Here is a 14,547-nt window from a genome sequence, read left to right on the forward strand (position 1 = left end):
GATTCGTTTTATCTCTTTACGATACTCAAGAGAATTGTACGTTTCAATTTTTTTTTCTCTCTTTCTCTCTCTTACTCCTTTTATCTTTCTCACTTTCTCTCTCTCTCTCTCTCTTTTTTCTTTAGATTACTTTCAAAAAGTCGTAATACAATACAAAGTGTATAAGAAATAGATACGCTCGTATTAATTATCTTTTATCTTCTAGTACTCTTATGTCGTTATTGTTATTTCTTTTTTCTTATTTTTTTGTTATTGTTTTTTTTTTTTCTTTTTTCTTTTTCTTCAATTTATTTTTCTATTTTATTTTTATTAGACGTAATCGCTTGGTGTAAAGATCATAATGTATCAGTAATATTACGTGACGATATATTACGGATACTTTATTATACTCACACACACACATATATATATGTATATATATATATAGTATTATATAGATAGATAGAAGTTGGGAGATATTTAGAGAGAGAAAAAAAAAAAGAAAAAAAAATAAGAAGAAAAGAAAAAGAAGAAAAAAAATTCTAAATCGCAGGAAGTTGAAATTATCATAGTCGTACTGTTTGTTACATCGTCGTACTAATGATAGATACAAATTTGGTTCCACGTTAACGCGATGACGTGAAAATACAAAGAAAAAGGAAAAAAAAAAAGGAAAAAAAAAAAAAAGATAGTAATCGACGGCAATCGTCGTCTCGACTCTTCATCGTTGCCGATGAATTATCTTAAAAAAAAAAAAAAAAAAAAAGAAAAGAAAAAAAAATAAATAAAAATCATTCCCATTTGTTTACTCAATTGTTTTAAAACGTTGATTCCCGATGTAATTGAAAAAGTCTCTCCTGTCGTTAGTTGCAATCAAAATTCTTGCGATTTTATTTAATTAATGATCGATCAATGAAATATATGAAATATCGTTCGGCGATCAGAGATGAAATCATTTCTTTTTTTTCTTCCTTTCCTTTTTTTTCTTTTTTTTTTTTTTGTTTCCCTTTTCCCTTTTTCTTTTTCTTTTTTTGTCCTTTTTCTGCTTCTAAATTGTAAGAAAGCAGTTCTCTTTGCGACTGCGTATTAAACACGTGCAGCAACTTATCCGAGAATGTTCGTAACGTCAAGGTTATAGAGCTCGTTAAATGAAATTCTACGTCGAATGGGATTATTCGGTAAAATGGAACGACGATTTAGCAACATACATATCCGTTTGAAAGTATTACAAATTTGTAACATCGATAAATTTGTTATATCAATAATGAAAATATTAAAAAGATATAGTATTGGATAAATAAGCGAAGTTGAAATTTTCATTACAAAAAAAAAAAAAAGAAAAGAAAAAAAAAACTACCATTTGTTTAGATATAAAATGTTAAATAATTTCGATAGTAAAAAAAAAATGAAAAAAAAAGAAAATAAAATAAAATAAAAAGGAAACAATACGTTGTTACTCATTTAAATATAAAATTTATTTCTATTTCAATATTTAGATATAATATATTTAGATATTAGATTATCTCATTATTTAGATATGATATTAAATATTTACAATTGTAAAAAAATATTCTTTAGTGTTATTCATTTAGATATATAATATTAAATGTTTTTTCAACGAAACAATATCAACGATAAAATATAAAATTTATTTTTATTAACGTTATATTCTTTTCTTCGTTTAAATATAAAATAATACTTTTATTTAGATATATTCTTTTTTTTTTTTATTTAAATAAAAAAATATTAATAATTTACAATTAATAGAAAATATTCTATATAGTGTTATTTATTTAAATATAATATATTAAATATTTTTCAATAATGCGATAAAGTTTATTTTTATTTCGATATAAAAAATAAGAAAAACTTTTTCTCGATAAAACAATATTAAGATATGAAATATTAAAAAATTCAAAAAAAAAAAAAAAAAAGGAAGAAAAAAAACTATATTCTGTTATATTTATTTAGATATAAGATATTAAAAGTTTTCAATATAAAAATACAATAATATTGTAATATTCGTATATATAAAATATTATATAAAATATTAAAAATTTATTTTACATTTTCATTCTTTATCTACGTCGTGTATATAAATAAACAAAATATTATATATTATATATTTAATAAACGTATTTGAAAAATATAAATAAAATATTCGTTCCTTATATACGTCAAGGTATAAATGAACGAAATATTACATATTATATATTTAATGAATGTATTTGATAAAAACATTAATAAAATATTATATATGAATTTTATTATAAACAACGTGACTTTTATTTATGATCATTTTGTTTATAAGAGACAAAAAAATTTTCCATTAACTTAATTAATGTAAAGAAAAGATAGATAGAGATAAAAATAGAGATAGATAGATAGAGAGAAAGAGAGAGAAAAAGAGAAAGAGAGAGAGAGAGAGAGAGAGATTACTTTTCTCAATTCTTTTGTTGTAGACAACATCAATCGCGGAATCATTGATTCTGATCATTATTTAATCGATAGCATTCAAATTAGTATTCGCGGATGGGTGAACACCGTACGAGGAAAACATTCAAACGAATGGAAAATTTCATTTCAATACTTTTTCTACGTAATATATACATACATATATACATACATACATATATATATATATACATACATATATATATATATATATACATATATGCATACATACATATTAACATTTTATTGAATGCGTCAGCTAATTTTATGGTAATTGTATGGTACATACGTGTAAATATTCGTTAGCTTCCCGATCTTAGAGAATCCACACGAACGATAGATGATAGATAATTATTATGTACTTGTCAGCGTTTATGATACAATTTTTTTTTTTCGTTTTGTTTTGTTTTTTTCTTCTTAATCTTTTTTTTTCTTTTTTTTTTTTTTTTTTGTTCGTACGGAAACGTCCATTTAGTTTTCGTAAGAATGATAACAATCATCGGTCGGATAAAATCGTTCGGATATGCGGAAAACTTGTTTCATTTTATTTTACGTGTGTAACAAGTAAGTCTCGATTCGTTTTGAGTGAGTATAGGTAAGTACTTACGTGTGTTGATTTTATTTATTCTTTAATAAAGGAAAAATACCTTACGTGTGTGATGTTAAAATTGCTGAATAATATATTTAAATGTTACGATATGAATCAGAAAATAGAATGACCTTGAAAATAAATGCTATATAATATAATATATATACAGTATATATAATATAATATATATAATATACATGTATGTATATATATATTTGAAAATAAATACTATATTACATATATATATATATATGATTATAGTAATTAATGTTATGTGTGTATGTGTATGATATTAATATATTTAATTAATAGAAAATATATTAATAAAGAAATGAAATTGAAATTTACATTGGATTAAACTTTACATTAAAGATCATACATCGGATAAATACTACGAGATATTTGATCTAATTAATGTCTGTTACTAGAATGCAAACATTGACAATAATTAGACCGATGAAGGTTCAATTGAATTGACAAACAGACCGTCTATGTATTTAGGTACGTATATGAATTTAAGTAGTAAATACGTTGATATAATAAAAAGTGAACTCACGACAGCATAATTCCCTCGTCTGATCTTCATCTTCTTTCGAGGTGTGTGAGTTTTTGCGACGTGTTTCCTGTCCGTTTCCTGTGTGTCCCTCGGGAAATACCGTTGATACGTTCATAGTAACATTCGGTTTCTATATACACGAATGAATTTTATAAATTAATAGACGTTTATCTCCTTTGGAATCTTATTAAATTGATATTAGGAATACTAAGAAATTTAATTCAATGAGTAATAGAAAATTGTTAAAATAATATCATTACCGAGAAATTTTCTTTTCTTTTTTTTTCTCTATGATTAATAATAATTAATAATTATTAATTAAAACGATAATACCGTTCGTGCAATATGATCTTGTTTAAGTGATATATTTTATTGAACAAAAAATTTTATTATCCGAAAAACATTTATAATGATCATTCGTATGGCATGATAAATTATTTAAATAATTTTTTTTTTTATTTAACAAAACTTTTTTTCGCCTATGATTGATAATATTTCAATTGTAAACGTTTATCGTTTACACGATATGAATTATTTTAAATGATAAATATTTTTTTTCATTTCGACACATTTCTCTTAATCAAATAAATTAATTATTAAATAAAACTTGAATTCTTTCAATCAGATATCAATCATTTATTATCATTGTCTCTCGTTTCTATTGATATTAAATCTAACAATACTAAGAAACAAAATTTACTCGTTACATCATTTATTTATCAATTTTATATACATTATATACATATATATATATACATACATATATATATATATATATATATATATATATATATGTATATAAAATATCGCGATATCATTGAAATAATGTTTCCCGTCATTTCGTATACAATTTAATTCGAATAATTCAAGGTATATCCTGTGACCTTGACAAAGATCTTGAAAAACGATCGGAAACGTTAGTTCCAACGAGACTTATGATTTCATGGTGAACGATAGTTCTTCCATTGGACGGTACATTAAGCGTAACACATTGACGGATTCATTAGATTCTAGCGTTGCTAAGACTCCGCGAAAATAATAGTTGTGATACGTAGACAAAGAGAAAAAATAATAAAGAGAGAAAGACAGACAGACAGACAGACAGACAGAGTGAGAGAGAGAGAGAGAGTGAGAAACGAACGGAGGAAACATACAAAGGACCGAGAAAAAACGATGATCGCGTGGTATGGTGCACGCTCGATCACGTAACTGCTGCGTTAAGGTTTGTCTTTGCGTCATTTACGTGTCACGTCAAACGACGCATCGATAATCCAGTATAAAAAAAAAAAAAAAAAAAAGAAAAGAAAGCCAAAGAAAAGAAAAAACAACAAAAGAAAAGTAAATAAATAAAAGGAAAATAAATCTCCTTTAATCTGATACAAATGCATTAAATGCATAAACAAAATATGATTTATATGATCCCATAAAATATGGGATTAATATTAGATCAATGATCTATCGTAATGTTATCACTTCTCTTCACGTTAAATAATAATAATGATAATGACGATGATGACGATGATGTGATACGAATATAGAAATAAAATAATATCACTAATAATATCAGTGATTAGAAATTGTCTGAACAATTTTTCAAACACAAAAAAATCTACATTCACATTTTCACATACACAAACACAAACACGCACGCAAGCGTATACGCACGCGAAAAAGATAATTCAGTAAGTAATTATATTAAAAACGTATGTCATAGTGCGAGCATTTCCTAAATGTAAAAAAGAAATATTAAACTTGGCACGGGCCAGTTTAATTAATCTAATAACTTGACAAACGAAAGGGAAAGAATAATAATAATAATAATAAAAATAATAATAATAATAATATTAATAAGGCAGAGTAAGGTCAGAGTGAAACGTAACACTGAGTACGTAAAGTTATATTGATGGTGTTACATCATATTATATTGAAAATAAATAAAAATATTTAAAAAAAAAAGTACATTAATTCCAACTTTCAATCAAATTTGGATAATCTTAAATTGATCGTATTTTTTCTTCCGAAATTCGATAACAATTAATATGATAAAAATAGAAACGATTGTAGACATGTTTCGCGAAACGAGACAATACAAAATAAATATTTAAACAAAGAAAAAAAAAAAAAAAGAAAGAAAGAAAATAAAAAAACAGAAAAATCCAATTGATCACGACGAATATCATTTCCTTTTTTTGACGGAACTGAACGGAGATACGACGAACTCGAGATGCTCGTTATTACTAACAAAGAGTGAATAAAAAAAAAACGAGAGAAAGAAAGAAAGAAATAGAGAGAGAGAGAGAGAGAGAGAGAGAGAGAGAGAGAAAGAAGAAAAAAAAAGAAAGAGAAAGAGAAAAAGAAAAAGAAAACGACGTGACACTCACTTGGCCTTTGGCCAGGGTCAACCTCTTAGCCGTCTTGTTGACGCTCGAATGGAAGACCAAAAACTCCCTCCAAAGATTAACATAGGTGTCGCGTTTTGTTTCTGAACGGTGCACTACTCTTCGATTAGCTTTTCGTCGCACTACCACCATAGTATCCACAAGGGAAATACTTGTTCCTCTTCTCTCCTACACCCTCCCGACAATCCCCCTTGATCACTATCGACAATCGCAAATACTTATCTTCAACTTGGACATAACGTTTTCGTTCTATCTTAAAACTTGTTAAATATACGTTCAAATTTAATCTAACCGTCGGTCACTTGTTCCTATTCGTTTCGCGAGGAGCCAGTAAACTCAAAGTGCAACAAATGCTTGCTTGCTTGGTTAGTTGGTTGTTTGCTGCACGAATGATATCACGATACGAAGGGATAAGAAAGAGAGAGACAGAGAAACGAAGAGAGAGAGAGAGAGAGAGAGAGAGAGAGAGAGAGAGAGAGAGAGAGAGAGAGTGATAAAGAGATAGAGTGCGGCAATCGACCTTGACATCGACCATGCCGTTCTTGCGTGACGATGATGGGGGATGGTCAGAGAGTTTGCCAGTGGTAATACACTGTCTTTACGATCAATCAACCAATGACAACTGGAGGGTGGGATGGCGGGGAGGGCATGGTGGGATTAGCGGGATCTTTCTTTTATGTTCTAACCGAAATAAGAATAATTCATATATGCATGTATAAACGCATATGCAAGTTGTTCATAAATGAAGAATATTCATTTGAATTAATATCTCGTTTGTTATGTAGAATAATGAAGAATGAAAAATAATAAAAAAAAAAACAAGAACATCGGATATTCAGTGTATATATATATATATATATATATGTATATAAATATTTATTTCATAAATAATAAAAAATGCAGTTAATTATAAATTATTAATTATTAATTAAAAAAGTTATAATTTATAAGTTTTAATTTATAAATATATAAATTAAAATTATAAATTACGTTTAATCCGATTGAATATCTCTTTTTCCGTAATAGTAATTAAAAAGAAGAAGAAAAAAAAACAAAATTTGTATATATATATTATATATATATATATATATATATATAAAGAAAAATTGTAACAATTTATCGGATGAAATATTTGTAAAAAGTACGAAATAAAACGTCCGATTTATTACAGATAAATTGAATAGATTAATAATTTCTAATGTTTTATTAATGGAACACACGGTATATTTTCAATCGAACAGATATTTTAATCAATTTTTTTTTTTTTTTTTAAATTAGTCGAACTCTTATTATCCTAAAGTTAATGACTAAATAAAGATATTAGCGCGTATAGTTGTATCACCAACTGTACGTATTTACTTTCGAATTGAAACGATCTTCTTTTTTGAACGAAAGGTCATTAAAAAAAAAAGAAAAAAAAAAATCTGGGAAACATAAAATAATCTTACAATAAATTTACTCACCAATCTTACAATAAGTTTAACTCATTCTTCTGTGACTGTTAATAATAGAAAATAAAAAAATTTTTTAATTAATTTATGATTATTAATAATTTTCGTTTATATTTCAATTCAACTAAAATTAATGAAAATGAAACGTTAATGTCAGATTGATTATTAACCTCAGACATATGATTGTTTAATAATTAATTTTAAGAATAATCGATTGAAGTATATGTAATTAAAAAAAAAAAAAAGAAAGAAAAAAAACAATACAGTATTTCATAAAAAAAAAAAATTAGAAATTATTAAAGATTTAAATGAAAATCGATTCTTACACTTAAAATATCTTACATAATTACTTTAATAATATATTATAAAATTATTTCGTAAACTTAAAATTTATTACACTTCGAGATATAAATTATGAAGATTTTTTTTAATATATGTATATATATATATATATATATATATATTAAAAATAATATATGTTAGTTTAGAAAAAAATAATATTAAATATAATTAAAAAAATAATTAAAAATATAATTAAAAATATAATTAAAAATAATATATGTTATTTATATATATATATATATATATATATATATATATATATGTGTGTGTGTGTGTAAGATATTCAACTGACCCTCAATTTAATAAAATAAAATAAATATATATATATATATTTATTTATTTATTTATTTATTGTGTGAAGTGAACAATAAAACCAATTTTATGATATAAAAAAATCTTTGATATCTCATGCCAATAGATTTATAACTTTATCATTTAAATAATAATCACGATTATAATAGATTAATTAATTATTAATAAAAGATAATTTCTGATATAGTACTTAGACTGATATAATTAGTCTATACTCTTCGATAAAACATAATTATATCTTTCATGAATGAAACTTTATTTTCGTGATGTGATAAAATAATATACGTGATAACATAAATAAATCGAAACATGTATGTACATACATACGTACGTACATACAAGGTTCTTTATTTCACGAAAATGCTAATAAAGTGATATCTTAGATATGTGTAAAATCTTGCAGTGACCTCGACCTTTTCCAACTCCTTTAGATCTAAAATGAATAACACCAGGTACGAAGGACGATGAGATAAGAGCACTGCCGAGGTGGATAATCGTTCCGCTATCCTCGACTTCCGGTCATACTTTACAACAAACGATCTACGTACGTACGTACGTATATATATATATATGCATATACACAAACATATATACATACATACATACATACATAAATACATATATTTATGTATTTATATATATATATATATATATATATATTTATATATATATATATATATATATATTTATATATATATATATATACACACGTACGTACATATGTATTATTACTTCCTTATATAAGAGGTCACCCGATATATATAGTCTCTTGTAAATTCGGTGTAATAGTTGACAGTATTGGTGTTAGTATTTGTATTTGTGTTGGTGTAGATTAGGTCGATCGACGTTTCTTTTATTTTTTTTTTCTTTCTTCCTTTCTTTCTTTGCACGATACACTTGAAAAATATATAACGATTTTTATTACAATTTTATTCTAACATATGTTCTATCAGATTTATGCTAATGATCTTGGCTCTGATATTAATATTTATTCGTAGATCGAAGTGAAGTTCGTTAATAACGTTACGCTAGTACTTACGCGTTAACAACATTGAAAACATGGATGGCGGCCAGCGGCTCGCGTGTTAAAATATCGCGATAATTAGCATATGTCGGGTCACTCGATAGATAGAACCAATGGGAACGCGTAACAACGATTCTAACTTCTAAACGTATGTATATATGTATGTATGTATGTATGTATGTATGTATGTATGTTTAACTAGGTTCTATTGTCGTAAAACACAGTACGTTCCGAAGTATTGTGTTAAATCGATTTAATAATTTTTTAGAAATTGATTTTCTTTTTCTTCTTTTTTTTTTTTTTTCTTTTCTTTTTTATCGTATTATTCGTTTTCGAACAACGATTTCGAAATTATCGAAACAATTTGATCGAATGAAAACGATAACGTTGAGCCATTATTTATTGATTTTTTATTGGCTATTAAAAAATGAAAAATAATAAAAATAGAAACGACGTTTTTTTTTCTTTTTTTTTTTTTCTTCTTGAATTTCTTTTTTTGAATAATTTGTTATTTTGAAGGTTGTAAACGTAACATCATTTTAACGCCTCTGAAGAACGAGTTTATTTCGGTTAATCAAATTCATTTGGCTTTTTATTTTCTTTCCTTTTTTTTTTCTTTTTTTGATCTTTTTTTTTTCTTTTTTTGATCTTTTTTTTTCCTTTTTAATTTATCGAACATAATTGTCGACATTTTTCTCCTCATAATGATAATATAATGAGTCATTTTAATGACATAAAAAAAAAATACAACATCGTGTCTGGTGTACATATATAAATATATATATAAATCAATTCAAATTTAAATCAAAAAAAAAAGAGAAAAAAAGAAACAAAAAGAAAAATTATTAATAACTAAATATCTTTTTTTTTGTCTTTAATTTTAGCAAATATATATATATATATATATTTATTTATTTATATTAATAAAATATATATATATATATATTATATATAAAATATATATATATATACTAGAGTGTTTTTCTTATATTGTTGTTCGCGAATAGTAAAGTTTTAAAATGTAATCCCATAGAATAAAATCCCACTTGAGTTAAATACATTTAATTCGTTTTATGATAAATGCGACCTTGAGTATTGTGACTTGCATAACTTTCCTGATTATTTCCAAATACAATAAATTATATTGAAGACGAAATAATATTTATCTTCTTTCTCTTTCTCTCTCTCTCTCTCTCTCTCTAACACACACACATATATATATACATTTATAAACAAAGAAGTATATTCGATTTAATCAGTCTAATAATTCTTTAAAAAAAAAATATCATTCATTGTTGATTCTAATCGAACATTTTTGTTATATATACATTTAGAAGAAATATCAATTTTGTTCTTCGAAAACAATCATCGATAAAATAATTGACTTTAAAATGATTAACCCGACGTTTGAATATTTACAAATTTTCATTTGCGTTATTTTATATGCGAACTATAAATGAATATTTTAAAAGACTTTGTGCATTCGTATATTCCGCAAATGGAAAATTAAACCAATACGGGCATGCAATTATTTCATTCGATATTTTTCCTCGATTTGCACGATATTAAGCTTTCATGCGATGAAGTGCTACCATTGAGAGTAACGTGTCGTGAATAAATATTATGAATAAATAAAGTTATCATGTGAAAGAAAAAGAAAAAAATAAAAGAGAAATACAACTGTTATTATACTATTAGAAAGAAACGACGATTATGTAAAAAAGCAAAAAATAATAAATCTTATTTAATTTTATATATTTTTCAACGTTCGGTCATATCATCAGTATATTCAGTTATATCAATATTTTTTTTTTAACAATTCTGATCGTTATTTTTTATAAATAAATGATCAGTATTTCTAATAAAATGTATAAGTACGTAATATAAACGGTAAATATTATACCGATTGATAAAAAAATAAATAAAAAAAAAAAAAAAAGAAAAAAAAAATACAAAAACATTTTCAATTAAAATAATTATAAATCTAATCAATCGTCAGTATTTTATCAATTTAAATAATTTATGATAATAAGCAATAATAATTTGTGAATATTTTTTCAATTAGATTATTTACAAAATATCTTATCCTCTCGATATATTTTCTTCAATAAAATATTTTTTTTAAATATAGTAAAGTATCAGTATTATTACAATTAAGAAATTTGTAAATGTTATAATCTGTCAATGTTTTTTTTAATTATATTTTTTTTATTATTTTTAAACATAATAACTCGTCGATATATTCTTGAATGAAGATATTTTGTAAACGTAATAATTCGTCAGTATATTTTTGAAAGAAAATATTTTATAAACATAATAACTTGTTAAAGTATTTTTGAATGAAAATATTTCTAAACATAATAATTCTTGAATGAAAATCTTTTTAATTATAACATTTTTAAATATATTAATATCACCAGTATCTTTTTCAATAAAATATTTGTAGATATAATAAATTGTCAGTATTTTTTTCTTTTTTTTTCTTTTTTTTTTTTTTTATTAAAATATTACCGAATATACCAATTTATCAATATTATTTAAATTAAAAATATTTGTAAATATAATAATTTGTGAGTACATTAAATATATGATTAGTATTTATAATAATAAATATATATATGTATATATACATTTATTTATTTATTTATTTTACAAAAAAGAAATCATCCTTGCCTTTTAATCAATAGAAATACCAACCAAATAAATAAAAACAAATTATTGTTGATACAAAAGATCTCTTTCTCTCTCTTTCTCTCTCTCTCGTCATTAATGGACGCGTACCTGTGGATAAAATCTGGCCAAGTGATGAAGTAGTTTAACGTTCCAGACTTAATTATAGTGATCGTGACGTTTCTTACTAGATGCAGATATGTACGTAATAAATCTTAATATAGAAATGTACAAGATGCAATAGTCAATGTTAGCCATCTGGTTATCCTCGTCTATTGGCTTTGCAGTCATTCGTAGTTTCGTGATAGAAAACAGCTATCTAACAATAAAATTTAACCATCGATTTATCATTAACAAACGTAATTGCCCATCCTGCTCCTTACGTTTTTATCTTTCAATTTATTTTTTTTTCTTTTTTTTTTTTTTTTTAGTACGATTAAAATCATTGATACGATCTAACGGTAAGCGAGCATTTATAGAAAATAATAAACAATATTTATTATCTCTTCAAGAACACATTTTTTTTTAATCGAACGTGATAGTACAATGCTCCCATAATTGTTCTCACAATTGTTACGTTCGTTTTTGCTTTGTTTTGTTTCTTTCTGTTTCAATTTTTTTCTTTTTTCTTTTTTTTTTCTTCTTTTTACTTTTTTCTCTTTCTTTTTCCGTTTTGTCGATTCTATATGTGACTTTATTCTTATCTACGTAAGTAGTATTCACACGTATATGGATTGAAGAGAACACCGGCTCAACCGGTGTATCTTATGTATTTACATACATATATGTATATATATATATATAGAGAGAGAGAGAGAGATAGAGATAGAGAGAGAGAGAGAGAGAGAAAGAGAAGAAAGAAAGATAGTCATGTCGAAAGAGTAATGCAGCCGGAATTATAGCTAGGTCATGATCCTTAAACGACTGTTTCTGGGAAAAAAAAAAAAAAAAAAAAAAGAAAAAAAATATACATTATAAGCCATGTGGTTGACTCGTAAAGATGCCATATACGAAATGTCAGGTTTTATAGGACTAACTGGATTCAGGTCGATTCGAAACGCCAACGTCGATGGTCATCGTTCATCGTTCACCTCGATTAATACGTTAGAAAAAGAAAAAATTACGATTGTTAAATATATATATATATATGCGTGTACAAGGTTTCTCTCTCTCTCTCTCTCTCTCTCTCTCTCTCCGTCTCTCTGTTTCTCTGTCTCTCTCTCAGTCACACTCTCTCTCACTCTTATTTACGCATTCTATGTCTCATCGTATTGTTACGAGCCAATAAAAGATTTAAAAGATCTATGAAATTATTATCAATTAAATTTGTATTTATTTTATAATATTTCTTACGAAAATATTTTTTATATATAATCAGGACAATATTCATGCTTTTGCACGTCCAAGTTATCCAACAATATTATGAAAATTCAAAATAACAAATTTGTTTCTATTAAACAAATTTATAAGGTTTTCTTTTTCTTATTCGTTTTCAATTTATTTAATATAAACGACGGCATCATTTTTTTCATGATCATGTAATAAATTGCATTAACAAAATAAAAAAAATAACGCAACGCGTGTGGTATACATATATTTGCATTAAAAAAAAAAAAGAAAAAAAAATACATATATATATATATATATTTATTTACAAATAAAAAATATATATATTTATATAATAATAATATAAACATTTATATATAATAAATATATCTGTATATGAAAAATATAAATATATAAATGAATAAGTTCAAATTTGTATTAGAAAAAAAAAAAAAGAAAAAACAAAGAAATTAAACATCTTTTTTATGATTTTACTATCAACAATATTTTTTTTTTTAACGCAATATATATTTCCTCCTTGTATATGAAATATAAAAATTTATAATACATAAAAAATATTTTATGTATCTACTGAAAATTAATAATTATATAATATAATATACAAACAATGTATCTATCATTTCAAATATATTTTACAATATTACCAAAATGATAGATTATATATATATATATATATATATATTTCCAGACTAGAGAAACTAATACAACACTATATAATTCTGGCATTAAAAAAAGTCAATAATACATTAGCCATGTTTACTGCCAACATAAATATATATAAACGTACACACACACACATACAGACAGACACACAAACACAATACAAACATACCTATCGGCCTACATTCAATATGGATACATACTTACACATCTATATGCATACGTACTTACGTATGCATGCACGTACATAGATGAATATTTACAATTGCGCACACGATCGTACACTTAAGAATGTAAAACAGTCAATTCGATCAATTTGTAACATGACACGTTTCATCCAACTTATTAGGCAATTATTTCTTCCTACACGAATCTAAATCGCTATGCCCAATATTTCCGGACGAAATAATAATAATTATGATTTTTAACTGATTGATATATGATTAATCAAAAAAAGATAAAGCAAACGTTAAACGAATATATGTACATATTATCGTTTAAAAATCGTTTCGAAAAATTTTTTTTTAATCTTTTATTTCTCTCTCTCTCTTTTTTTTTATAAATAAATTATAAACGAATCGTTTGAAATTTACGAAGAAATTATTGTACTTTTGTTAAAGTGACGATTGAAGAACAAAATAAATAATAAATAACAATAAATAATAATAAATAAACAAAATAAAAAATATATAATATAAAAAAAAAGATATATATATATATATAAATAGAGGCTTATTATAGAATTTGTTTATATGAAAATATTT

The 14,547-nt window shown here is 24.5% G+C and overlaps 1 protein-coding gene across 1 annotated transcript; it reads right to left on the reverse strand.

Annotated features, from left to right (window-relative positions):
• Window positions 1-3,537: 3,537 nt before the first annotated feature.
• On the reverse strand, window positions 3,538-7,474 carry LOC124431837. Its single transcript, XM_046980178.1, has 3 exons — window positions 7,441-7,474; window positions 5,960-6,175; window positions 3,538-3,708 (listed from the first exon to the last, which is right to left on the reverse strand). The coding sequence occupies exons 2-3, from the start codon at window positions 6,107-6,109 to the stop codon at window positions 3,538-3,540; spliced, it is 321 nt and encodes a 106-aa protein (XP_046836134.1). The 5' UTR covers window positions 6,110-6,175; window positions 7,441-7,474.
• Window positions 7,475-14,547: the final 7,073 nt, after the last annotated feature.

Source organism: Vespa crabro, chromosome 22 (assembly GCF_910589235.1).
Source record: "Vespa crabro chromosome 22, iyVesCrab1.2, whole genome shotgun sequence".
In the NCBI taxonomy this organism is placed as follows: domain Eukaryota; kingdom Metazoa; phylum Arthropoda; class Insecta; order Hymenoptera; family Vespidae; genus Vespa; species Vespa crabro.